At 41.1% G+C, this 27,905-nt stretch overlaps 1 protein-coding gene across 4 annotated transcripts; it reads right to left on the bottom strand.

Moving 5' to 3' along the window:
* Nucleotides 1-13: 13 nt before the first annotated feature.
* Nucleotides 14-27,899, bottom strand: STAM2 (signal transducing adaptor molecule 2). Of its 4 annotated transcripts, none has more exons than XM_053258730.1 (14): nucleotides 27,766-27,899; nucleotides 20,617-20,701; nucleotides 19,167-19,242; nucleotides 18,568-18,663; nucleotides 14,986-15,132; nucleotides 13,552-13,621; nucleotides 11,724-11,844; nucleotides 9,679-9,773; nucleotides 8,995-9,086; nucleotides 8,704-8,791; nucleotides 7,428-7,482; nucleotides 6,406-6,559; nucleotides 3,341-3,495; nucleotides 14-3,156 (listed from the first exon to the last, which is right to left on the bottom strand). In XM_053258730.1, the coding sequence occupies exons 1-14, from the start codon at nucleotides 27,803-27,805 to the stop codon at nucleotides 2,934-2,936; spliced, it is 1,497 nt and encodes a 498-aa protein (XP_053114705.1). In that variant the 5' UTR covers nucleotides 27,806-27,899; the 3' UTR covers nucleotides 14-2,933. The 4 variants fall into 4 exon arrangements, with proteins under 4 accessions (XP_053114705.1, XP_053114702.1, XP_053114698.1 ...); XM_053258727.1 differs by having other exon boundaries at nucleotides 8,995-9,083; nucleotides 11,724-11,913; XM_053258723.1 differs by having other exon boundaries at nucleotides 11,724-11,913.
* Between the last annotated feature and the right edge of the window lie 6 nt (nucleotides 27,900-27,905).

Genomic DNA, 27,905 nt, shown 5'->3' on the forward strand with positions numbered 1-27,905 from the left:
AACCACTATGCTCTTTTTGTTAAATAAGTTTTATTTGCACAAATCAACGCAAACATAGACAAGAGGCTAGATAGATATTTAATATGATTCAAAAATCCAAACTGTTAACATTGGAGGCTGTTTGAAAATAGTATTGTGTAAAAATACCCAGATCCTATGTGTTATAGGAAAGGATTCTCTTTGAAGCTGGGAAAGCACCACAGTTGGAGCTTCTCGAATAGAGTAAATCCTTAAGAGGCATTCCATCATGTCTTTTATCTTTTAGCTCAAGATCACAATTTAATCCAGTTTCATGTGAACTTTCTACACATAGGGATTAAGAAAATTCTAGGGGAAAAGCAGTCAAATCTTTTACATATTTCAAGTTTATTGCAACAAAACCTGCATAGTGACACATTTCTCTTGAGAAATGATGCACTGATAAGGGAAAGATGTTGGGGGGCGGGCGTAACAGCATGACATAGCCACCTCTCATTTCGCAGCCTTTAATCAGGTTATTCCAGAAACTAGCAGAACATGAAAAGTGTACAAATGAGAACCAAATCAACACCAAAAAAATTGTTGCAAGTTTTAAAGTGTTCCTCCCCACCACACACTTTTTTTTTTTAAAGAACACATATCCTGAAATTTTTAAGAGACTCGAAGTCATTTCAAGGGTTAACCTTAAAAAAAAAAATCTAAATCAGGTGTTTATTGCCCAAGGACATTATTTGTCCAAACTGAGGAAAGCTTTATCCAATTTAAAGATAGCAACCTCCAAAAGAGAAATTGTACCCTATATTAATACCCATGAAACAATAGAACCCTTTCTACAGCGGGTTTCTGACGGAATTTCTATTTAAACTGTTAGTTTATATGAAAAGCAAAGCATTTGTTTACTTTTAATATAAAAATAGGTATAAGCCTGCAGTACATTCTCAACTCCATCCAAATCAATGGCTAAGAATTCACTGATGTCGTCAACAGAGTCAGAGCCCTAGCTATGAAAGTTGTAGTCAGTTCCTTTGGCAGCACAATTATGATCATGCTTTAGCAATAAATAACTTTTCTCTAAAGGGAAGTGGGAAAGATTATCCCATTGAGACACACACACACACACACACCCCACAATTTCAACATCAGAATGTGTACATATTTACAACCTGCATAAGTGCATTATAACTAGCTAGCACTAAGGCAAAATGCAGCTACATATAAAATTTCAGTGATTTAAAGAATGAGTATCTATGTAGCTGTGTATAAAATCTCAGACAAGAAGACACATTCACACACTATTTATATATTATATATAAAGAACAAAGTACAGTGAAAATATCATTGTCAGATATTGGGCACCACTTAATGCAGTATCAAAGATCATGAATCAAAAATTCCAATTACCTACTGCATTGACAAATATGAAGCTATATACTTTTCAAAAGTCTTCATTTTGCTTATAAAATGTTTTAAGTGGGTGGGTAGGGGCAGATAGGACACTGACCTTGATCTAATTGTTTCTTAAGAGCACCCTTTGAAATGAATTCAGTTTTGAAAAAAAGAAGTTCTTATATATTCCAAACAGTCTAGAACATCCTTGACTAAAAGAGGGGGAATTGAAAGCTAAGAGGACAGACTTAAGCTTCCTTGTATGTAGACTGGCATGGATAGATGGCCCACAAGTGGGTTTCAGAAAACAAAACAGAAAAGCCCTATGTTGGTCCAAAATGAAACTGCATCTGACCACCCCCGTGCTTCTGAAGAGCCTATTTAGCACCTGTATAGGAAGGGAAAGGGACACTTGACAACAGGCAAGCTGGATTTGGACAAATGCAGACCTTACCACAGACAACATGCACTGCAGGAGGGCTCAGACATCTAGTCATCACCTTTTGCTTACCTATATAATTTGTTAACCTCCCCCACCCCAAGTGAGCAGATCAGATAAACTATCTGTTAAGGTGATGTTAAAACAGCTGGGTGAATGAATGAGCATCTGGAATTTTTTCCCCTATGTTTCCTATCAGAATAGAAATTCTTTTTGACCCTTGGATAATACAGCTATGTCTTAATATAGCATTTATTTTAAATATCCATACTTCTCAGTGTGTATTTGCTGATTAAAGCCAAATGAGTGAGACATAAATTTATGGACCTTTACTGTAAATAAATCATGGTAAGCAGATATTTCCAATGTTAAAAGCTTCCCTCACAAATTCAGCAACCCAGTAAAAGAGAGGCAATAAAGACAGAGCAAAGTATCTAGTTCCATGTGGACAACCTGTGTTTGCAAATTCAACGTACATACACAAAAATGTACTCCTTAGACCCCATCTTCCATTAGACAGGAAACAAGAACTATTCCATGATAACAGCACTAGTTTTCGGAAAAATACAAATGAGAAACCCAAGCTTGCAGAAAACACAAATGCTATTAACTTCCTCTGTCATTCAAGATTTTCTTCTCCCAGGTTCACAACTGCTTTATTGTACATTCATAAAATGCAATCTGGTGAAAACTGAATAGCAAAGTAGCTAAATAAATTGGGTTTCAAGGTAACACTTGAAATTTAAGGGTTCCATAAGAACAACGACATTAATAAAGTCTGGAAAGAACAAACAGGAAGAGATGTATATATAAACTTGCTTCCAAAGATTCCTCTTACGAATGTATTACAAGGAAAGATTACTTTTATAGAGGCTTCATGGTAAATGTGGAGACGATTAGCCAGAACATTATAGAAGCCAGTATCTGAAGGCCTTTTTAAAAAAACACACACATTAGTATCTCACCTTGTTTAAACAGCTATGCAGAAAACTTGAATTAAGTTTTACTTGGAAATTGCTTGGTTGTCTTTTCCCTTGAGCAGAAGAATCCTTTTAAATCAATGCAGAGCAATTTAAACGACAAGGATCAGCAACATCCAAGACTGTTTTCAGGAACAGACTCTGCATTTTCACAGGAGAGGCTGTTGATGGTAGTTTGTTTGTTGCTGTGGAAGAGAATGAGCTGGAACTGCTGGGTAGCATGCTCCTTGAGGCAAACTAGTTGCAGTGTTCTGGTAAGCTAGCATATCCATAGGCATGCCCATTTGTTGGGTATAGGAAACTGTATTAGCTGGTGGAAGGCAAGAATTCTGGTTCATGTAGGCAGGATTGGACATAGAATCTAGACCAGAGCTGAAACACAAACCAAAAGAATTAGCCAATGTACATAATTATGTTGTTTTATATACACAGCCCTCGGAAGAACTGTTTTGCTACTATTGGTTTTACAAAAAACTTCATTCATTAAAGCAGTTAATTGCTAAGCATGTTTCTATTTTAAAAGACAACAATGCAAGACAACGACATTTTAACAGACCTTAAGAAAGCTGTCTGGGCAGGCTGAGATGTTACTGAAGAATTTAGAGTAGGAGGCAAGGACCTCAACGGAGCAATTTGATCACCTCCTGGTGTGTAGCCTTGGGGAATGCCATGAACCATATAGTGCCCACCATGAGGATGTATAGGATATTGCTATAATGGAAACGGAACAAAAATGATCTCTGAATTGCATGAGTAGCAAACAAGAGTAGTAATGAGTAAAGCAAATAAAACCTATTCCAATTCCAATAGTGACAGTTGTGCATAAGAAAATGTGCTGCACTAAAGCTCTTTAAAACTTATGGTGATTTTCTCTGAGGAAGTGCAACACAGTTATGGGCAGAAGTGCTAACTTTCAAGGGTGTGCCATGGTTGAGGTGCCATACAGCCAGGAAATCTAAGCTAAAGTTTTACCTGCTGTTCAAGCTGTGCATCATAGAGCCCAGAATTTAAGTGACCATTTAAAGAAAGTTTCATACTTGCTGAGAAAACAGGAAAAACTTGTAAAAAGCCTAGTTCCCTGGAAGCAGAAATGCTCTCCTAACCATCCTCTCTGTCCTAGTCAATAAAAAATGCATCTAGTCTGACTGATAAGCAAGAAAAGTGATCTTCTCTCCTTGTATTAACCTGTGAAACAAGAAGGAGAGGACTTTTCTAATTCACTTCTACTGTTTTCCAGATGAAGCAAATTAGTATTGAGGAGTGACCTTATAAAGAAACCAGCCAAAGGTTTAATTTGAGCCAAGTCTTATAAGGAGCTGGGTATGCAAGTCATTCTAAATGTCAGGGCTGTACTTTGGAAGTGGAGTTCTGAAGACCTCATCCTAACCAGAAATGACAAATATTTCTGGAACTCCTGAACGACTAACTTATTGTGGCATAACTTTAATCTAAAGGAAATAAACTGCATGAAAGAAAATTTAGGGACAAAGAACATGGTTGCAGTAGGTCATTGTGCCCCACTGTTTACCTGCCAAAATATTTCAAGTTCTGAACCAGCCTAAATATTGTGAAAAGGAGGAAAAAATAGGTAGCCATGCTTGAGTTCTATGGGGATATTATTTAGCAGGCACTGGGGATGTAGTGTTTACATTTTTGCCACAAAGCAGCAACAATAAAGGAATCAAACATTTATCAGTACAACTATTCTCATATATTTCTATAAGTTTCTAGTAGTACACTAATTATTTCTTTTTTAAGATATAACTTTATAGAGGAGATGCTATATAGTATTGTACAACTGTTTGATCTTCCTACTATTGTAGTTATCACCTACTGGTTTTTAATTCTAAACAGGAAACAACATTATCTGGAAGTGAAAGGAATGCTAGAGCTCCAGATGTCTAATGCTCAATTTCCTTTACACCCCCAAATATAACCACCCTTTTATCATTTTTAAGAGTTCACGGAAAGGCATAACAGCTAGAATGCATCATCTTTGATGTGGCAGTTACCATAGTAACTATTCTTTTCATACTGATTATGTAAAACCCACTTAATATATGCAGCTACATTTTCCATTTTTTTGCACTTAATTATTGCCTGCAAATTCTCCTCTTTTCCCTTCCCTTTGTTTTTGCTTAAAGACACTAACACGAGTTAGTATTTAGAGTGATCTCACGTGACAGATTTGGGGGTTATTTAATTCAGTGCACAAAGAGCTTGTTGCCTATAGGAAGGAGACGAAAAAATCAAGAGCAGTTTGACTTTACTGGAAAGCACTGTTTGTCCTTCCTAATATTTATGAATACCATATATTGAGTCAGATTCTTGGAAGTAAATAACACAACTCAAAATTGGTATATCCATCTTCTGCACTTGTGTCAAGTCCTTACCTGCTAACCAGCAAGCCTTAGTGTGTGTGAAGCTAAGTCAAACAGTAAATCTATCCACCTAGCTACCGATTGTGGAGATAAACATTTTTCATATGGAAAATGTAATGGCTTGGATCTTAATAGTGAGAGGGGAATTAACTCACTTTCATCCCGCCCATCACATGACATTCCCCCAACAGCTCCCGAGGATCAGGAAACTCTCTGGAATGACCTGGAATCTGGCACAGGGTCGGGAGGTGCACGAACCAAGGTTTGTGCACTGGTTCAGCACCATGGGGAGTGGGATATTTAAACAACAAAAGAAGAGCAGGCCCTTACTGGCTTTCTGCAGCCACATGCAGCTTCCGGCTGTGGCCGCGCTTGCCCCAAGAACCCACACATGGTGTCCGTGCATGCACAGGTGCCATTTGCGTGGTCAGCAACACCATGCAAATGGCATCTACGCGTGTGTGGATGCCATGTGCATACCAGCACCATGCGTGGGTTCTTGGGACAAGTGCCACTGCAGCAAGAAGCTGCATGTGGCGGCAAGCAGGTAAGCCCTCTCTCTCTTTTTTAACAAGACCCCCGACCCCCACTCCCTTCCCTGTGGCACGAGCCTCAGTTCATGCACATCCCTAGTACAGGCACTGAAACATGAAGAGGAAATCTGAGAAAATCCAGGATTTCCATTCCTTTGCCCAAATGGATGTGCCTTCACGTGGCACAAGGGCACCTTGTGCAGAAGTGTGACTAGGAGTGTGAGCACTACAAGATATTCCCCTCAGAGAATGGAGCTGCTCTGGGAAGAGCAGAAGGTTCCAAGTTCCCTCCTTGGCTTCTCCAAGAAAGGGCTGAGAGAGATTCCTGCCTGCAACCTCGGAGAAGCCACTGCCAGTCTGTAAAGACAATACTGAGCTAGATGGACCTATGGTCTGACTCAGTACATGGCAACTTCCTATGTTCCTTTGCATCACAGCCATAAGATTATAATTAAAGCATCCTCCAGCATCTATTGACTATATCATATAGTACAGATTAAGAACTACATGGGGAAGATCGTAATAATCAATGCTGTTTTGCTTAAGCATATGGTGACATTTCACGCAACATGACTTAGAGATCCATATGGAAATTGCAAGTTGTTTATAGACCAGTGGCAAAGCATGCTCTCATTCACAATCCTTTAGCCATTTTTAAGCTGAGAACACCTTTTAAGAGGCTGCAATTCTTTTAAAATGGCACTTACCTGCACTGGAATACCAGCTGATGTAGGTGGATAGTGAGCTTGTGAATGCATCTTTGAATATGCAGAATACACGGGAGATTCATTCATTAGTTTGTTGTAGAGTTCCAAGGCCTCTAGTGCTTTAACATTTAGTTCAGAGAGTTCTGAATGTTTCCTATTGCAAAAAGGAGTAAGACAAATGCTGTCAACCATTATACATTTGTCTGAGTGTTAACGTTTAACATGTGGCATGCTAAAAAAGCCTCAGAGTTAGTGTGCCTTGAACTGAAGCCAAAGTGTTCACTCAATGAAAGGAAAGGATCCTTGACATTGACTCCAGCCCCTTGGAAAAAAAGTTCAAATTACTCTATCCGGGGAGTGGTTGCTACTCCCATGGCTCCCTGCAACATTTCCCCCCATTGCTCAATTTCCAGATTAAAAATACTCAAGGATATCTGAACTTCCTGATGTTTGGCAATTTTTACTACAGCTAGACCTCTAAGCACTACCCCCACCACACACACATTTACAGACATTTCTGATCATTCCCCTCCATAATCACTGGAGCAGATGTAGTAGCCACAGAGAAAGCCATCAAGGAAGACTTCTCTGACACTGCTGTACTATATTTGGATTTCAAGCCTCAGTTTACAAGTTAGCTTAGTAAGAGAGAGACACATTAGTAGTATTCATTTTGAAGTCTACCAATTCCAGAGTGGTTAGTTCTACTGGTGGAACTAGAAATTATGCAGGAAGTCTATCAGTGAAGCTCAAAGAGCACCATGGTGTTTGCACCAGACACTTGACCAAATCCCAAGAAATGAATGCCTGCTTGAATTGCTGATGGGCAATCAGGCACAACAAGGACAAGAATCACACTATTATATAAATGAGTTTTCACGAACCTATGAAGAACCTTTTTTTAACAATTTCTTTGCATTCCAAATTATCTCCTCTTGTTTGTACAAAGCAGAACAAACAGAATTAATTCAGGCTACCAAGAAAACAAGCTCAGACTTGCAAGAATTAAATGACAATCTTACCTATCAATTTCTTCTAGTTTTTCATCTATCATAGGACTCATCTGTTGACAAATATCTGAGAATACAACAACAATTAATGCTTACAGATGAGACTACCAAAAAAAAAAAAAAAAAAAAAAGCCCAGGCAACTTAAGTGGGTCTGGTAGGTAATAAGCTTTTCATGTGGTTTTAAAGAGACACTGTTAAGTTAAACAGCATTTTGTTAAACAAGCAGCATGTTCAAGCTATTTTATTGTACAGGATTTCTGGCAATTCTTAACCCATGAAACACATTAAAAATGCAAGGCCAACTATTTGTATGCTGTCTTCTCCTTAATAACCTCTTTACGTCTTCCTGTCTATGTGAAGTTGATACACCAGTGTTGAATTACTCTAGGACATGAGTTGCCAACCTGTGGCATGGGTGTTAACAGGGGCATCAGGGGTTTATGATACACCCAGACAGACCAAGGACAGCCTGCAGGTCTGACTGTGTTAGAAAGAGAGGTCCACACTCCTGTCTAATCCCCAGTTCAGTTAACTAGAGACAAAAGCATGCCAGAACTCCAAGATTTGCTCATGTACTATCACGTGCACTGTAGTGGCTCACTTAAAGTACTATGGACTTAACTTGTGGCACAATTCTCAAAAAGGCTGGCCATACTGATTTTAAAAAGGACTCCATCATTACAAGTATCAGTTTCCATACACATCTTTTATGGGTGAGAGATGGAACTCCCTCTTATTATTATTTTATTGTTGTTGTTGTTATATTATCATCATCCAGTTTATTACAAGTACACCATGGGGCAGCAACCAGATTATTACTTTCACAAGTGCGGGAGGAATGGTGTTCACAGGTACACCCTTCCCTCTGCAACCCCTTTCACCCCATCAAGATATTCCCTAAGTATCCCCCAACCTTGAAGGACATATTTTGAGGGGGCTGCAGAAAGAAGTGGAAACTAGCAAATATCACCTCTTTCCACCTTGTACAAGTGGCATGCTTTGTACACAAGTTGAAGTACTATACTAGATGCTGCCCAGTGTATGTACAGGAATGCTACACATGATCACAGGAGACAAGATAATCTGTAATTTGCTGCATATCAAAGGCAGAAGCTGACTGAATGTTGCATTTCCAAAGCAAAAAGATGTGCACTAATTAAATGAAAGTTTTGTACATATTAAAAAAGTGGTAAAAGACCCCCATTTCAGTTTGTTTACTAAATGAAAGAGAACGACTAATTCCAACAGAATGAGATTGTTTGCACATTTAAGAGCAGTCATAAATACCTTCTAGATCCAGAAGATCAGGGGAATCAGACTTGGGATCTGTTGGATCTATGCTCTGTAGTAAATGTAATGCTCTATCCATTTTATCCTGAAAATGATGGGGAAAACAGAACTAGCTATCAAGAGTTCTTAAAAGAGCATACGTTCTCAAAACTTGTTTCTCTCTCATGATAAAAAGGAGAGCCTTTGGATGGGACAGTCTATAAATGTAATAAAGACATAAAGACATGGTACCATCTTCAGTAAAATAATATCTGAAACATGTTGTATCAGTTGAAAGTGATCACATACCTCATCTATATAAACTGGTTCAGGCTCAGCTTTCGGGACTTCCTCTGAAATATCTTCAGAAGAGTTTTTATCAGCTGCGGCTGCTGCTGCTACTAAAAGAACAAGAGTGCATGAGTTTTGCTTCAGTTTAGCTTCTTAGGCACCTTAAAATAAATTTTACAACTTTCAAAAACATTTCATAACATGCAACCTGCTAAGGTTATCCTAGACGCAGGAACTCCTAATATGCACATGGAAAACAGGTTTTAAATTCTGCTCTTGCAATTTAAGGTAGCATCTTTTGACAGACATGCAGTGTGGCCTGAGCAGCTACATGACTTATATTTGAGCATTTGTTTGGCAACACCACCAAAATTCAGCAGATTGGGGCACAACATTCAAGAACCATCAACAATTTTTATTTCACCCCATCTTTAAAGTTTTAGAGCAAGTGAGCTGTTCAGGAAACTGCCTTGTCCTGAAATAATATACCACTGACACATGGAAAGCTCTTCTGTCACGTTGCAGAGAATAGAAGTGATGTAGCAATTAGAGCACAATTAGGCTCTGTGAGTCAGAGGATTAGATCCCATTCCCAAGATGCTTAATGACTCTGGACAAGTCATTCAATTTCCTCTAGAAATTGGGATAATACATTATGTATCACTTCAAGTGCTTTCAAAACTAAGTTTTTATTCAGCTTACCTGACTCAGGTTCATCATTTAAGTTAGCGGTCACAAAATTAGATGGGAACAATCCTACTCCTCTGTGATTTTCTCCTTTCCACCAGTTGGCATCACTGAACAAAAGAGATTCACATTATGCACCCCAAACCATGAGCTGCAGTATTGCTTGGCTGCTTGCTTGCTTCCTCAAATCTTTAAGGCCAGATTTTTCTACATTTACAAGTGAATATTAATTGATTTGCCTTTTCCATTCATAGTTCTATTAAAAATGTCATGGACACAAACCCCAACCACTTGCAATGCAGGGCAAGCTGTCAAACTGTCCAGGATCTTCTACAAGTTATAAAACTGACACAGGAAAACCCTTTGAAATATTCCCAAAGAGCAAAATCTAAACAAAATCCCCTTTAGAAAACAAGCAATTCCACAACCTTTGAAGTCATTCAGTTTGAAGGTAATTTCCTCTACAAAATGGGGATAATATTAAATATGTAATCTTCTAGAGTACTTTCAAGCCAGTAAGGCGCCTATTTTACAAATCCATCATTCATAAAGGAGTACTAACAATAAAAACATGGTTCCCAGATTCAAAAGATGAGAGGGCTGCAGTATCAGTTCATATCACAACCCTGATCATTTTTTCTTGAAAGTTCCATTAATTCCAATGAGAGTTACATCTAAGGAAGCTTTATCCTGGTGCAATGGATTCCCCTAAGATTGCACTGCTGCAATTGAAGAACAATTCTATGCTTGTGGAGCACAGCAGCCCTGCCATAGCACCATACACTTAGAGCTGAAATGCTGAATGTAAAGAAATCCTATCTTAAAATGTTCACTGTGGTCTAGGTACACAAATAGAAAGTGGTACAAATCAGACATGGAAGTTCTGGTCCTGTATATTTTGGCCCAGTCTGTATTTGGATTTACAGAAGCCACAGACTGAGTTCTCTGGCGACAGGGAACCATCTTATTTCTTTTCCTGTGTAACCTGCTTTGAGAACTTTTCATTGAGAAGCACTATATACATATTTGTAATAATTAGCTGAACCTGCGATCATCTGCGTGCCAGTATTTGTTTGCTTTCCTCCCCCCGCTGCCACAGCCCCCCTCATCTCAGAGATCTCTCCACCCTCACCTGATCCTCTTCCTCCTCCATCCCATTGCTTCCATCCTCCTCACCCCTCTTGGTCGCGGCTGCAGCATTGCTGGTGCCTATTGGCCAAGCTGCAGCCCCCTATCCCTAGAAACCTCCTCACCCGAGCCCTACTCTTCCCACAGGAGCAGCAGCGGTTGACCGGGCTCTTCTTTGCTGCCGCCATGGCCATTCATTCCCCTCAGGCCTCTGACAGGCCCTTGCCTGTCTGCCTCCGCCAATGGCCTCAGTAGCCCCAAACAGCAGCAGTAGTTGACTGGGCCCTTCCTTGCTGTAAATAGGTACCACCATTGCCGCTTGTTCCCCTCAGGCTGCTGACAGGCTTGGGCCCATCCCTCGCCCTTTCCTTCTTTTCCCCTTTCTCTGTCCTCCACTCACTCTTCCCCTCTCTCTCATCCTGCTTTCTCTCTCTCTCTTCCTGAGTTAACAGATCTTGTTTTCTCATCGAATTCACACAATGGCAGCCTCCTTCTCCTGAAGGGGCTCTTTCCTCCCTCACAACCCTTCTCTTCGCCCCTGCCCACTATCCTTTTATATATAGATAGATAGATTCCTCTCCTCTACAATCAAGAACATCTTCCAACCAGTACCAGTTGCATTCCAAATGACCTTACAGACTCCTCCCTATCTGCATATGGAATCCCCACTGCCCAATCAGGTGCTTCTGCTCGTGAACACTCGCAATTGCTGCCACGCACGGGATTAGCCACTGGTACACCTTAGAGAATATATATATATATATATATATATATATATATATATATATATATATATATATATTTAGCAGGGTATCTATTCAAAGTATAACAAGATAAAGAACATGTTCAGCTTAGCCACTTCTGTCTCTCATCCCATTCTCTCTTCCTCCCCAAAGCCCAATTACTTTATACTCAATGAAAATATAACATACCTGTCATCCAGAACAATAATAACATCGCCACTCTTAAAGGTAAGCTCATTATCCTCAACAGCTTCAAAGTCATACAAGGCTCGCACCTTTCTTGAAACTTTCTGATTGTTCTGTGGAACTTCTATAGATGGGTATAAAGATTTTGTCTCTGTTTGTTGGTGCTTTTGTTCTTGCAAAGATAATTCAATTGCTTTAATTTTGAAAAACAGAAAAATGTATTTTATACCAGTCCCATAAAGATAAAAATGAGTTAACTGCAATATTATTCTGTTAGGCAGATTTCTCAACATTTCTGAATGTTGGACTCCCTCCTAAATTTACTGGAGGTTCAAGGGGCTTAAGCTGTACTGAGATCCTCCCCTACTGCTGCATGCAAGCATCTGTGGACTGAGATACGAATTCTGGGTTAGAAAAGGAATAGAAAAAATCTGACCCCACCCTAAAACCACGCACAGGAAAAGTTATCAAGACAACAGTGGTTTTACGCCACTATATAACAGGGATCAAGGTCATAGAGCCTGCTAGTCACATGCAGTCCTTAAAGACAGGTGTCGCAGAAGTGGCCCTTAGAATTCAAATACTCTCTAAAAAGAATTACTATTTAGAGGAAAAAACACTGAGCAGTTGATGTTAAAAATATCAAAATGCCCAAAGAAAGGAGGCAATAAAAAGTTAATTGTAATTCAGGCATAACACAAGATACTTTAGAGGGACTATTTTGATTTAACATTTGAAAGTTACTGGCTGACATCCAGACTAATATGGCATGCATGGAATAACATTTTGTATGCTCAGTGGGGGAGGGGTGACTTTTGCTGATTCCCTTTCCCTCTGAGGCCACCTCTGCCTCTGAAAAAATATGTCTGAGGGCCCCTCAGCCTTCAGGGACACATATTTCTGGGAGTCGCAGGAGGAAGGGATCTGTGAATATCACCCTCCCCATAAAATTCCACATGTGAAACATTAATATGAACATCAGCTACAATTTATATAGAATATTGCATATATTTGTATACGCCCAACAACTATGGCTGGCATTCACTATGCTCATGAAAACAATATCCATGCTGTGTTAACTAAGTTCTACACACATTAACTGGAGAACTGATGAAGAGCTATAAGAACTATTAACCACTACGATGAACATCTAAGACTGGGCTGTACAGCCCTCCAGCTGTTGTTGGTCTACAACTCCCATGATCCCCAATCACCACTATGGCTAGGGATGATGCGAGATCTAGTCCAACATCTGCAGGAGGGCAGAAGTTGTGCAGCCTTGATCAAAGAACCCAAATCTGACACAGCTTACTGGTAAGCATCCCGTGTTCAATTTTGACTGGTTATGGAATCATTACATAAAATGTTAACAAATGGTGACAAACATCTACAGAACACAATGGAAGGGAAGAGTATGTTCAGAAGAATATGCATTTTATTAGCTACAGGGTACTAATTAGTACAGTTCTGTCTACACAAGGGCTGCTCAATTTTGGTCCTCCTGCAGATGTTGGCCTACAACTCCCATTATCCCTGGCTATCGGCCACTGTGGCTGAGGTGTATGAGTTGTAATCCAAGAACAGATGGCGGGGTGGAGGTTTCAAAGTTGAGCAGGCCTGGTCTACACCCTCCACATCCTTTAAAAAAAAAAAAGAGAGAGAGAGAGAGAGTACTCACTCTCCTGCCTACCTCCACATCCCTAGCACTTTCCTCTCCATAGATTCTTTAAATGGAAAATGTTATATATTTTAAGCAAACTGCATTTCCGAGCACAAGCTTAGAAACTTTAAACATTAGATTGCTCAAGATACATGGTGACTAATACTTTACCTTTAGCGATATCTTCATCCTCTTTGTTTGTGCTTGACGATGTACCATTCTTGGCAGCAGTTGAGAGATTCTGTAAATGTACTAGCAATATAAATATGCTACATCAAGTGGAAAAAGTTCTATATTTGCTTCTACTTTAAAAAAGCTCCAACAATAGCTTAGCTGCCTTGTGGTAAGCATTTCTAAAACTATTTAGAAATGCTTACCACAACAAAACAGGAAAAGAAAGAAAATCAAGGTGCTCTAAACATCCAACAGGCTTTAGGTGGAAGCTCTTCTTTAGAGGCATCTTAATTTATTCAGTTCTGTCACAAGGTAATGTCATGTATACTACCTCCAGTGTTCCCTCTAACAGGGATTCCCAGATGTTGTTGACTACAACTCCCAGCATTCCCAGCTGCAACGATCATTGGCTGGAGATTATGGGAGTTGCGGTTAACATCTGGGAATCCCTGTTAGAGAAAATACTATCTCCTGAGCAAATACCTATATAGGTCGCAAGAGTCCACACGAGCCAGTTCAGACCATGGTTAGGTATTACATGAGCAAGTCTTCATACCCATGCTCCACATACAAAGGAATTTCTTCCTTAACTCCCTACTTTGGTACAAGCCATCATTTTTCAAGTTTGGCTACAAGTGCAAACAATGGTTTGTCATAAAAGAAAGATTAACTAAGATGGGAGAGATTAAGAGTAAGAACACAAGCCCAAAAACTTACTCATGCAACATTAAATGGTCCACTAAATGACAAAACCCCAGAGAAGGGTTTTCTATCAAAAATGCACTGGGTATAACATTTCCATAAGACTATACAGCTCAAGGAAGGAGCAGTCTCCATGTGCTTGGTTTTAAAGGGACCACTATACTGATGTTCACATGTTCATAAGATCCAAAACTCGGATCCAAAGCTTTTGCTAGTAGAAAGCCTCTTCTGCTTAAGGAAGAACTATTTCTGATCTAGAGGAAGAACACTGTGTGAGAAAACTGACCAAACATCCATAGAACGCTTCCAGTTTGTGCAGGGCTGCACAAGCAAAAGTTCTTTGGGGCTCAGAGTTGGCATGTTATAGCCTTTATCTTCCTTATTAATCATGGTTCTCACACCGTAATTCATTCCCTACCTAACACATTACAGAACTGCACTGAGAGAAGTCTTCTGCTAATGCTTGTGCCAAGCCTCACAGAGAAACACTAAAACATTTTCTCCTTTCACTCACAGTTCTTTGCATTCGAGTTCTGAAGCATATGCCACTGTTCTAGTGGCACTGTATGCCACTATCTAGACAATGAAAATAATAGTTCTCATTGCAAGACAGAATTGGATACTCAGAAATCTCAACACAATATGAAAGATAAGCATTTACCTAGCAAAATACTGCAGATATGGAAAGGCATTTGAATGCTAGCGATAAATTTTAATCTAGTCTCGTACCTGTGTTCCAGTTGTAGGAAATGTAATCCCTTCTTCCTTAAGAGATTTAATAGTTGCTGATATCAGACTAAACTGTGGGTCTTTCTGGAATTCTTCTGACCATTCTACCATTAAAGCTTTTAATTTTTCACATACTTTAGGATGCCCCTACAAAACAAAAAAGGCAGAAGAGACACTAGTGTACATGAATGAGAACGATTTCTGGTCATATTGATCTCTACAAAGCTACTTTAAAAAAACACACACACTTGCACATATTTTAAATAGTCTAGCTCCAAAATCTAAAGATCAACCCCTTCTAACTTAGCAAAGAGGCACCTTTTAACGTGGTGATTCTCTTATTTAGCAGGGGGAGAATAACTGGCCCTATCCACTCCCAGCACAGTACCACCACAGTACCTTTATTCTTGAGATAAACGTCCTCAAAACAGTAGTACATATGCTGGTAACCTCCAGACTTGACTTCTGCAATGTATTCTATATGGGGCTGCCTTTGCATGTAGTCCAAAAACTGCAGCTGCAGCAGGTTCAGAATGTGCAGCCAGGTTGGTCTCTGGGTAATCTCAAAGAGACCATATTACTCTTATCTTAAAAGATCCACACTGGTTGCCAATATGTTTCCGGCCAAAATACAAGGTCTTGGTTGTAGCCTATAAAGCCCTAAACAGCTTGGGCCCTGGGTATTTAAGAGAATGTCTTCTTCACCATGAGACCCATCACCCATTGGGGTCTAGGACAACGCTCTCTGGTCAACTCACTGTGGGACACCTCAACATGGCCGACTCACTGCAGGGACAACTCCATGCGAATCTCCAACAAACACTTCAAAGCAGTTCCCAGCTCTCTCTTCACAAACAAATCCGATAGTGCCCCGCACTTCAAAACAGTTCCCTGCTCTCTCTATACGGGGCTTGGAAGTAGGTGAAGGAGGCAGAGCGCAGCTCGCTCCTGCCAGCAACCAACGGACATCCTGCATGTCCAATGTGAGCTCAGCAGTTCATGCTGTAATTCCGAGGACTGCAGCTTTACAGAAAACAATCCGATAAAGGCAAAATCAATTGGGAGGCAGCACCTTCAGACCCAGTCAGCCTGGATGACTCTGTATTGCCCGAGGAATACAAACAAGACCTATTCCCCAACATCAGGCGTTTGCCCAGGTATATGTTATCCTGGTAAAGAAGTATGAGGGCGTGCATCCGGTGTTGTACACCCTTCTGCCAAACAAACAGCGTGCCACAGATGAGCGGTTGTTCAATTCTATAGAAACACTGGTGCCTAACATATGGCCACAGTCCATTCACTGCGACTATGAAATGGCTGCGATGAGTGCCATAAGGGAATGCTTCCCAGAAACTGCTCTAAATGGTTGCTTCTTCCACCTGGTTTAGAATATGAATATGAAGCACTTGGTGTGGATGGGTGCTGTTCAAGAATTCGACAGGGACACAGAGTTCGTGCCTGTCCTGGACTTGGGGGAACATGTTGCCCCAAGATATTCTGGAGGAATATCTGCCCGAAGAGCTTCAACCTTTTCTCAACTGGTTCAAGGACAGCTACATCAATCGTCCAGGTAGGAGAGGACACAGTAGACTGGCTCCTTTGTTTCCTCCACCAATGTGGAATCTGTTCGACAGAACTCTGAATGGCGATGATCGCACCAACAACCATGCCGAAGCTGCTCATTGTCGCCTCCAAGCTGAACTTGGAATGTGCCATCCTACAATCTGGAAGTTCATTGATAGCCTCAGAAAAGTGCAGAGACACCTATTACGAACAGCTCATTTCAGGTCACAGTCCTCCAGTAAAGTTGAAAAAATACCGCAAAGCAGATGAGTGTCTTTCAAAGAGTGTGTCCAATTTGGGCAATAATAGAATACTTGCGTGCCATAGTTCACAATTATCAAATAGCTTAACAAAAATGTTTTTTGATGTTTTACTAGTGCATGTTTGGCACATCAAGCAGAAATGGGTCTAGGACAGTTCAGCTTGGCACGTTGTTGTTCATACATTTTATCACCCGTGTAGCATTGTTATTTCCAGAGCTTGCAAAGCAATATGGAATTCCATGCTAGTGTTTGGCTCTCCTTGTAATTGGTGTGGGTTTTCCAAATTTGGGCGGCTGTTTATGAACACTTACAGTTTCATAGTTGGCTGTTGTTCTTATGCCTAAATTTACAGTGTTTGCTTTAAGTTATAACTGTTTTTAAGCAAATGATTTGTATGCAAACTCCATGATAATGGGGGAGAGGGATTATATTCATGCAGTTATATGGGCCTATAAGTGGTGGTGGTTTAATGTAGCTACTTATTGATTACTAGCAAAATGGTAGTCTAGTCACTGGCCTCATTCAAGAGAGCTGTACAAATGTTGACCTTTCATTGGACTTTTAATTTACTTTGTTTTTAGTCCCGTTTTTTAAACTTGATTTTTATCATTTGTGTTTTAGATGTTGGACCAAATATTTTCATATAACTGTTTATGGGTTTGTTTAACTTTTTTGTGAGCTGCCTTCTGATGTATTGTACCCCAGAGGTAGGAGGAGACATCCTATTAAACTCAAATTCAAATAAAGTAATAATTGCATGTCCGCTGGCTGCTGGCAGGAGCGGGCTGTTCTGTGCCTCCTTTGTCTACTTCCAAGCTCCATATAGAGAGAGCAGGGAACTGTTTTAAAGTAAGGGGTACTTGAAGAGCAGGGCAGGCTGTTTGTTTGCGAAGAGAGAGCTGGGAACTGCTTTGAAGTGCGGGGCACTATCAGGTTTGTTGGAGAACGAAGAGAGAGCAGGGAGCTGCGTTGAGGTGTCCCGCAGAGAGTTGGCCGCAGAGAGTCGACCCATTCCCCACCCATTGAGATCTGGAGAAGTTTGTCTGCATTTGCCACCAGCTTGTCTGGTGACTACATAGGGATGGGTCTTCTGTGTTGCCGCCCCGAGACTCTGAAGTGTGCTCCCTGCTGTAATAATCTGACAACTTTTAAGAAGTCTCTAAAGATACACTGTTTTCACTAGACTTGTGGTTTTAAGTAGTTTTAAGGTTTTCATTTCTGTTTTAATTTGTTTTATGTTGTTGTAAAACACCCAGACAGAAGTTTGATAGAAGCAGTGTATAAATTAGATAGATAGAATGAAAATTTAATATTGGAGTTGGTAATGGACTTAGAGGTACATTATAGATACCATTCTTCAAGTATATCATAAGCTTCCAGAGATGCAAATGCTCCTGCTTTCTATTCTATTCCTGCGTAGGAGATAACTGGCATTTCCTTAAAGTCTGCTGTTGCTGTATGACAGCTGTCACTTCAAATCTTGCAAAAGTTGACCTAATTTTCTCCATAGTAGTTGTGAATGGAGTACAACTGTGCAAAATCATGTCATGTTTTTGTATAGTTTTACCTTATCCATAACTCACCAAATGTTAAATCTCTCTCTTCCATTAGTTTGTTAGCCCTATCCAGACAAACACAGTGTCACATCCTTTTCATCAGCCCAAGGTAATATCAGAAACATACTACACAGACATAAAGACACGATCAGTGCAGTTTTAATTGGCTTTCATTCAATATGATGCATATTAAATCTTACCTTGTTTATTATAACACGTACTTCACTGGCAAAGTCACGTGAGCAGATTTCTAAGTGAAAAATCTTGCCACAGTTTGAAACACAGGCTCCTAAAAGCTAGCAAGTAAAGAGGGAAACTGAGTCAAAACCACATAGCACTTACATTTATATACCGCTCTATAGCCGGAGCTCTCTAAGCGGTTTACAATGATTTTAGCATATTGCCCCCAACGTTCTGGGTACTCATTTTACCGACCTCGGAAGGATGGAAGGCTGAGTCAACCTTGAGCCCCTGGTCAGGAGCGAACTTGTAACCTTCTGGTTACAGGGCGGCAGTTTTACCACTGCGCCACCAGGGGCTTCACCCTCCATGTGTGGATCTAAAGTGTTGCAAGCAAGTGTTGCGATCCTATAAAGAATGTGAAGATCTAAAGAGCTACTCTCTCCACATAAACTATAATGATATCTCCATGTAGTAACAACAAACCTGCTAATAACAAAAATGTTCTATAACACTTCAGCCAGAGACACAAATATGATTTAAAGATGAAGTTGGTCATAGTTACAATACACAAACAGAATACAAGCCTTCTTCAAAATACATAATGTGTAATACTTACAGTTAGTGCCTGCAGAGCAACATGTGGTACCTTGTGATTAACTCTCTTCAAAATGGCTTTAAGGCAATCTTTTGCTCTAGAAAAAGAATATCAATGTCTGACTTTTATTTTGATTGCTTAATTGAAAAGGGGACAGAAACTGTTGCAAGAAAAAGACACCTAAGGCAAGTGCCGTGAGGCAGAACTCTGCCATCAGTGATGCAAAGTGTTGCAAGAGAGAGACATCCTTGAGGCAGAATGCTGCCATTAGCAATCCAGGAATACCTGGATACTGCTTGCAATTGTGGCATGCAACTTTAAGCGTACATACATATAAGCCCCAATAAATCCCACCAACTCACTTTAAGGTCAACATATTCAGGATCAAGCAAGTAGATTCCAAACATTTAACTGGCTAATCTTCTTTCCTCCTGGAATGCGTCACTTGCTCCCTTAAACTCATGTCCTAATTTTTTGCCTCAGCAGCCCTTTTCAGACCTTCACATTCCACACAAGATACTCATCTTGTGTGGAATGTGAAGGTCTGAAAAGGGCTGCATGGAGGGACAGTGGACTCACACCTACTACCCCAAACCTTCATGCATTGATCAGCTGTACGCATACAGAGACTACAAGCACAGGCACTCTGCATATGACCTGGAACCCTGGAAAACTATGCAGTCAATAGGCTCTACATGTATTGATTGGCTTTGTGCAATCAGTGGTAGTGACAGCATTCTTCACCCTCCATGTGTGGATCTAAAGTGTTGCAAGCAAGTGTTGCGATCCTATAAAGAATGTGAAGATCTAAAGAGCTACTCTCTCCTCTTGTCCTTTGGCTGCTCCTCCTCTCTTATCACTTGTGCATTTTTAGTTTTAAAGTGGACAATAGTAATCTCATATAGAAGACCACATGATGGGGGGGGAGAAAAAGTGCTATCACTAATTACAATCTGATATTCCCAACCCCAATTCAAATAAAGCAGATGCAGATTACTTTCAAAGTCTTAAATAAGTGCTGCCTAATATGCAAGCACACATTTTTTGTTGGTAGCTTAGTCTAGTTGCAAGCAGATAATTTAATTAAATGCAGCTTTTAAATAAATGAAATTTTAATTGCAAAAGCAAATCATAACCTGGACCCTAGGAGTCCAGGAAAGTGTATTACAAAAACTTGTTAATATTTAACCACCAAACATTCATGTATATATTCATTTATTTACTGGTCTGGACAATTTTTGAGACAACCTAGTTACATTTTCTCTTCCTGCTGAAAATGGATCTGGATTTTCATTCAGGATCATGTGATGTAACCTCATTACTGTGCATACCTGCCTAAAGCAACTGGAATGAGTGGAGCTGCCCCTCGATTTTGAGCACAGGATATGCAGATCAATCAGCAGACACAGCAGTTTAATTGTGCTATAAAACAACATTCAGAGAGGGTTGGAGGCTCGAGAGTGTCTCTTACCCATTAGGAGTGCTTCCAACTTTGTCACATATATCCATAATAAGCCCCCAGTCTTCAGCAGTGTTGCACTCATTCGTGGCCTTTTCTGTAAAAGAAAGTAGTGCTTTCAGAATCAACACCTTTTCTATGCCCAAGCTAGTAACTGTTCAAGTGCTTTTAATTCCAAGTATACTCTTAAAGCTATGGAGTTCAAACACACAGTTTTTGCAATCCTATAGCAGTGAAGCTTGAAAATCACACACACCGTTAGTGGGGTAAAAGATAAACGGCAGTTATGATCACAAAATTACTATCTCAATATGCTCTGCTTAGCTATGACAGACAAGTATATGAAAATAATTTCTTCTTCGCTGCTTTATTACGCTACCTCCTTACATAGTGTGTACATATCTAGCACATCTCTTATTCCCAATCATTTTTCATAAAATCCACAGGATGAGTTACGGTTCATAAATCAGTTTGCAGTATAAGTATTTAATTCTAAATTCTCATTTCTTTCATAATATTATGGAGATATTACCTTAGTACTTTTAAAGCTTAATTTCCCTCCAAGAAACACAACTACCTTGAAACTACCCAAACTTATTTTAAAAAAAAATTACAAGTTGAAGAACTACATGGCATCTCAGGAGGCTCTATAAAATTAATTCTCTGCTTTGCCCGCAGGCTCTAGTCTTAATACAGCTACATCAGAAGGTATTTGCTTCTTTTTACCACTTTTCCTCTTGCTTCTTTAATGGGTAATTGGACTCATGTATAGAGCACAAACAGAACTAAACTTGAACAAGTACCAACTGCTTGGTATTTAATATTTTAAATAAATTAACAACAACAACAACAGCTGCCCACAGACCTTTATTCAAAGCTAGAAAATTATAGGCAAAAACTATGTGTTGTGAACAATGTAATGTCTATTGAAAAGGACCATTTATTCAATTTTGTCATCAGTCAGAGGGAGCTTTATATGAGGGGGCCTCAGGACTAACCTGCCTATTTGGCAACAGACTGCTTTGATGTAAAAATATTCACAAGTTTGTCAACAGTGTGCAATTATTTGTGCAATTATAACCCTAACCCATTCCACAGCCTTACCCCCATCAGAAACTGAAGATGTTATCTCAATTAAAGTAACATCACAAGTCACTTTTTATAACCAGTTTAGGAAAGAAACCTTGTTGTGCAAGGGCACAGGGATACTTTAAAAAGCATATCTTCTCAAGTTCTGCACTAAGACAGTTACTCATGGAAGCCTTCATATTTCATTCTTTGGTCTTGCTTCCTTTCAATTAACTTTTACTCGGGTTCATTGATGCAGTTCTGTCTCTGCATCAAGTGTGACTGGAACCTACAGACATTCCCAATTCAGAGGTTCAATACAGAAAAGCAACATGAAGTTTCCTAGCAGGCACATGCAGAAACACTGGGCTGGAGATACTATTCTTAAAAGGATGGAAAGTTCTTAGTCCTCTCTGCTCTAAAAGTAATCCTTTGGGAGTACAGTGCAGTGTGCCTACATTTTTTATTAAGCCAGAACTAACTGAAGATTATGCAACACTTACATGAGATGTTAAGTGTTTCATAATCTTTCAGTTTATGAGATACTAGTCAACCCACACAAAGCATCTGTACGCTCTTTGGGGCTGGCTGTTTCCCACTCCCTCCTGCCCCAGTCTCCCTCCCCCTCCCTCCTTTCTGCCCCACACTCTTGCACCTCTTCCCCTCCCTCCCCATTCTCTTGTCCCCTCCCCTCCCTCCCGCCCAACTCTCTTGCCCCTCCTGCCCCACTCTCTCACCCTCCTGTCCCAGTCTCTCCTGCCCTCTCCCCCCTGCCCCACTCTCTCTTGCCCCCCAGCCCCACTCTCTCTTGCCCTCCCCCCCACTCTCTCTTCCCCCTTTGTTTTATTTTACTCTACTTACCGGGCGGCCAAAAATGCCCCCCCCACTCCTCCTCCCGGGCGGCGAACAGGGAAGTCCCGTCACCCGGTTCCCTCCCACCCCAGCCTCCCACGGGTGCCTGGCCTTGGCAGCTGGTCCTGCCACCACCTGGCCATGAGCCGCCTCCGCGGCCGGGCCCAGCGCCTCCGCGCCGCCTTTGCAGCCAGGCCCGCCACGCCAAGTGCTGCCTCTGCGGCCCACCACCGCCACTTGCCAGCCTCTGCGGCCGGCCTCTTTGAGTCCAGCTACCTCTCCCCCCACCCCTACCTTCTGCCCCAGCCTCCAGGCGGGCATGAGCCCAGACTGCCGGGCCGAGTGCCGCCATTGCGGCCGGGCCCACCACTGCCTCGGTCAGGCCCGCTGCCTCACTCTGCGGCCGGGCCCTCCGCTGCTGGCCAATTCTCCTGGGTGCACCAGCAAATCAGGCGCCTACGCCACCAAGCCAATCAGCTGGGTGGCCAGGACACACATTCGAAGGAACACCCAGGAGAAATACGTATATAGATAATATTCAGGGTAAGTATTACACAATCAAGATTTTTCATTAATTTCAATGGACTCGGGTTTAGTCTAAAGCAGCCATGAAAACTGTTTATTCATTGTAATCTTTCCTATGAATGTACTGGGCTCTCTTTAAAGTTCAACAAAAGTCTCCAAAAATAAGAGCAATTATAGAACAGGTATGTTATCTTTTGTGTCAACCGCTGTGCATTTGTTTCCATTTCCAAGGCTTCTATCAGAGCGTGTCACTCTGGATGAAAAACCACACATTCAAAAGAGACACCTGTATGTGGTTCCTCTCAACAATCCACCTGCCAGGGCTGTGCACCTGGGGCCATAATTTCAATAATTGACTATTCAGTGGGATGGGGAGAGGAAGAGAGATGATGAAGCGCAACTGCCTGCAGTACACCCATCTCCATGTGCAGCTTCTTACTGAGCTAGCAATGCACACTTGGTGGAAGTGTGCATGCTTGGCCCTTGACTGGGATCTGCCTCTTTTAAACAGCAGCACAGCTAGGCAGAGATCCATCTTAAACCTAAACTACAATTTTAACATGGAAATTAGCAAAGCATTACATACTCTGAGCATCAATAGGTCAAGTAAAGAACAGAAGATTACAAGGCTCTAGAAACCTAACCTTCTTAGTTTTTTCATCCGAGTCCCAGATGAATAAGGTATTTGTCCAGTGCATAAATAGTGATGTTACTATAGAATAAAAGTGTGAATAAATTATTAAACACACACCTGACTAGCCTTTTAATAGACAGTAAAAAGAAAAACAGGTCTTTTACTAAAACACTGGCAACAAGAGACCAGGTCAAGAAGTAGAAAAAAGTTTCTGAGCCCCTCCTGTTTCTACCCAGATACCTAGCAATATTTCTGGTATCAGGTCATTAATTCACCAATTCAACTCTAGTCCTCACCAACAGAAGTGATAATTAATTCTCCACTTAGTTCAAGCACCCTAAATAAATAGTTTAGCAACTGCATGTGCATGCAGTTAATCTTCACAGCCATGGTCATATCATATGTGTTTCTTCTGCAATGATTTGGTGGCTTGTCCTTTGCTATGGAAGGCTGGCGGACTTCCAGGTTTTTCTGGTACTGTACATGGTGTGAAATACAAGCAGTCTCAGTATAATAACAGAAGTAACTAGTAAGAGAAAGCTTCTGCCATCTCTCAGTGCCTACCTTTTCAATGTTGTAGATTAAGAATAAGCAATTAACATACATAAAACAGAAAGTCATTTCTTGTGTGCTTTTTATAATGTTGACTGGAGAAGACAGAATTGGCGCCAGAAAGCAAAGTCCATTTGCACTGAACATCCTATATAGCAATCAGCCTTATCCTGGAAAGCAAGATCAGTCTCTAGAAGAGCGCACTGTCATCTGTGTAATATGCCTTCCCACATTCTTCAGAAAAATCTGAGTTATAGAATTCCTGCAGTTGTGTTACACTTGAAACTGTTCATTTGCTCTAACAAGATTGCCATCTACAGCAGCATATTAAGAGTGCCCAATTCTTAAAACAACTATTTTTGGGGGTAAAGTATAAGGCAGAAAAGTATTTATGGAGCTCTTCCTATGATGCCCTAAAAGTATATATGTACTGAAACTGTTGATGTTTTACAGATAGTTCTAAAATATGAGCGATTCTTTAGAAAAACACACAGGAAGATTTGAATCTGCTCAAGCACTATAATGGTGACATTAAAAAAAAATCAAACTCCTTCTAGAGTACAATCTGCTATTTCTCAACAATAAGTAAAACTGAAAATTAAACACTATATTGCTTTTGCACCATACATTAAAGGAAAGAGAAGGTTGTGCCACTGAGTCGGTGTCGACTCCTGGCGACCACAGAGCCATGTGGTCGACTGCAGTCTTTATCTGCAAGAGAAGATATATTACAGCTTTCAGATCAACTGGTGTTTTTCAAGAACAGATGCCCTAATCAGTCATAGTCCGAAATATGCTTTAAAAAAAAGAATTTAAGCAATATTACACATACTTTTGAGTATCTCTCTATTCATAAATTTTTGGGAAGTTTTAGCTAGTACAAGATGCAGCTGCTCGCCTGTTAGTGGGGGCAGGGTATACATAGCCCACATTATACCTATTTTCACTGAGCTGCATTGGTTGCCAATTTGCTTCCAGGCTCACTTTAAAGTGATCACCTTTAAGACACTACACAATCTAGGCTGCACAACTCACAGAGAGCATTCTGACTTTATCCCGTGAGACTTTGAGTGAGTCACCCCACAGGAGGCAGCCCATTTGGCAAGCACTCACCCTATTAGCTTTGGCACTAAAACTGAGAGACTCCCTCTCCCCACCTTCTGCCGTAACCTTTACAAGCTGTTTGCTTATCTTTAGGCAGCTTATTATGACTTTAGTTTCTCAGGTTCATGGCACAATATGTGTGCAAAATTGCTTTTTGAGTACCTTATAATGCTATTGTGCTGCACAACACAACTGTTAGGATTTGGTTTAATTTAATTAATTTATTAATTTATTATATTTCTATTTATATTTGAAGACTATTTTACTGTGTACAGATTTGAACACTCTGGAAAATATAGTATATTTATTTACACATCACATGGGTTGAAAAGTACATGATCATTAGCAGTACTTCTTTAAAATAAAGGTCAATGCTATTAAATTCACAAAACTTAGAACAAACATCTTGTGAAATGGCACCTGTTCTCAAATTTCAAAATATCCACCAATCAGGAATGACAATAGCAAATAGGTGACCTCAACTGATGTCACTGTAAACAAGGAAGAGGAAAAAAGTGTTTTGTCATGTCTGTTGATGTATACACCATTGAAATTCCAGGTACAGCATCCCTTTAAACTATTTTCAATTCTACTGCATGATGTTTGAACCAATTCCCAGGCCACTAAGCCCACTTATGATACAATACTCATTTATTCAGCTAAGTTAAAAAAAGGCAGAGAACAAGAACAACAAAATCAATCTCATCAAATCCATTTTTGTACAATTCAACCGTGCTTTCCTACTCGTCAAACAGAAGACAATCTATCCCATAGAACATAGCATACGCAGGCCTGTCCACAATACCTCCCATGATCTATGAAAATGTGTGTTATAGCATGTTTTGGAGTGAGCACAGCTGTTTTTGTTAACCACCCCAGAGGTCTAAGTTGTCAACCCAGGCTGAGGCACTTAATACTGCCTTGGTGGTTAACACTGGGAAATCAGAGGAGGCTGAAGTCTTCTACTGGTAGAATATGTTGGGGGCAAGAAAAGCATTAAGATTTGTGCCATAAATTCTGTTTCCAGTACTGTTGTTACTCAAGTATACATGACAGATGTGGTCCAGTGAACAAACTGCTTGGTTAGGATTCAAGGTAAAGCTGTGAATTAACTTGGAACTTAGTCTTGAGCAAGTTATTAATGCTGATTCAGTTATCTACCCAAGAATAAAAAATGGGGATCTTATCTTGGCAGCAGACAACCAACAAGATATCTAGGGGAAATCAAAACAACAGAAGAATCTGTGGTGGTAGACAACCCTGCTTTCGTTACACAGGCAAGAAACAAGCTACACATGCTTAAGCACGGAGAAGTAACATGTACTACTGTGTGCCCCAGATTATGGAGTAGAGAGCAAGTGTAGCACAGTGGTTAGAGTGTTGGATCAGGACCATGGAGACCCAAGTTCAAATTCCATTCCACCATGCAACTCACTGAATGACTGTGGGCCAGTCACTTATCTTTCAGCCTATCCTACTTCACAAGGTTGTTGTGATGATAAATATAACTATGCACACTGTTCTGGATTCCTTGGAGCAAGAGCAGGATACAATTCTAAAAATAAGCAACATAAATAGAAAGTCTTTCAGCTCTCATCACAGTTTGATTGATTAAAGTGCCATCAAATCAGTGTCGACTCTGAGTGACCACATAGATGGATTCTCTCCAGGGTGATCTGTCTTCAACTTGGCCTTTATAGTCTCTGAGTGGTGCATCCATTGCTGTAGTAACCCCATCCACCTTGCTGCTGGTCATCCGCTTCTCTTTCCTTCAATTTCCCCCAGCATTATGGACTTTTCAAGGGAACTGGGTTTTACGGATAAGGGTGAATCACGGCTTAGTCAGGGGGTGAATTAGTTCTTCAGTGGCAAAGACAAAAACAAACGGCCTCAACTTCACAGCCTGATTTTGCGCAGGTGTATTCAGAAGGAAGTCCCGCTGTATTAAATGGCGATTACCATCCTCTCACCCAAAGGGGTCACAGGGAGCTTATAGGGCACTTCTGAACTAGCCCACCCCACATAGGAGAACCAGTCAGACCAAAAACACCTAGCGGCTGCGCGGGGGAGCCAAAGGGCGCTTTCCTCTTCCTCCCTCCTCCTCCTCACCGCCCGCCCGCCCGACGTGGAGCTACCAGGAAGCTCCCTCGACGCCCGTCTCGTTGACAGGAGTGGATTAAGCGACGCTGCGGCTCCCCTCAGGTCAGCGGGGCTCACCTTCGAGAATCTGCCGGCAGATTCCTGGGCTCCGCGCCCCCGGCAGCGTCCGTCCACCCAACCAGCTGGCGCCCCAGAGAAGGCCCTCCGCCCCCGAGGGTCGAGGCGGGCATCTTCCCCTGCCGAGCGGGCTCGTCGCCCCCACCCCAGCCCCGTTTCCAGGGGCAAACTCCACCCGCCGCCGAGCCCTTCCCTGTCTCCTGACTCACCCACGTCCTGCTCGAAGGGGTTGGCGGCGAAGAGCGGCATGATGTCAGCGACGGAGGCAACGGCACCAGCACCGGCGACAACCACCACCCGCCCCCGGCCGAGTCCGGTCCGGCTCACTCCGGTCCAGCAGCTGCTTCAG

This window comes from Hemicordylus capensis, chromosome 1 (genome assembly GCF_027244095.1).
Source record: "Hemicordylus capensis ecotype Gifberg chromosome 1, rHemCap1.1.pri, whole genome shotgun sequence".
Taxonomy (NCBI): Eukaryota; Metazoa; Chordata; class Lepidosauria; order Squamata; family Cordylidae; genus Hemicordylus; species Hemicordylus capensis.

Coding starts and splice junctions, on each gene's coding strand:
- STAM2 (XM_053258723.1), bottom strand. CDS start 27,805: ATGCCGCTCTTCGCCGCCAACCCCTTCGAGCAGGACGTGG. Junction 19,243..20,616: donor GTTGGAAGCACTCCTAATGG/GTAAGAGACACT, acceptor TTCTTTTTCTAG/AGCAAAAGATTGCCTTAAAG. Junction 15,133..18,567: donor TACGTGTTATAATAAACAAG/GTAAGATTTAAT, acceptor TTTGTTTTGTAG/GGGCATCCTAAAGTATGTGA.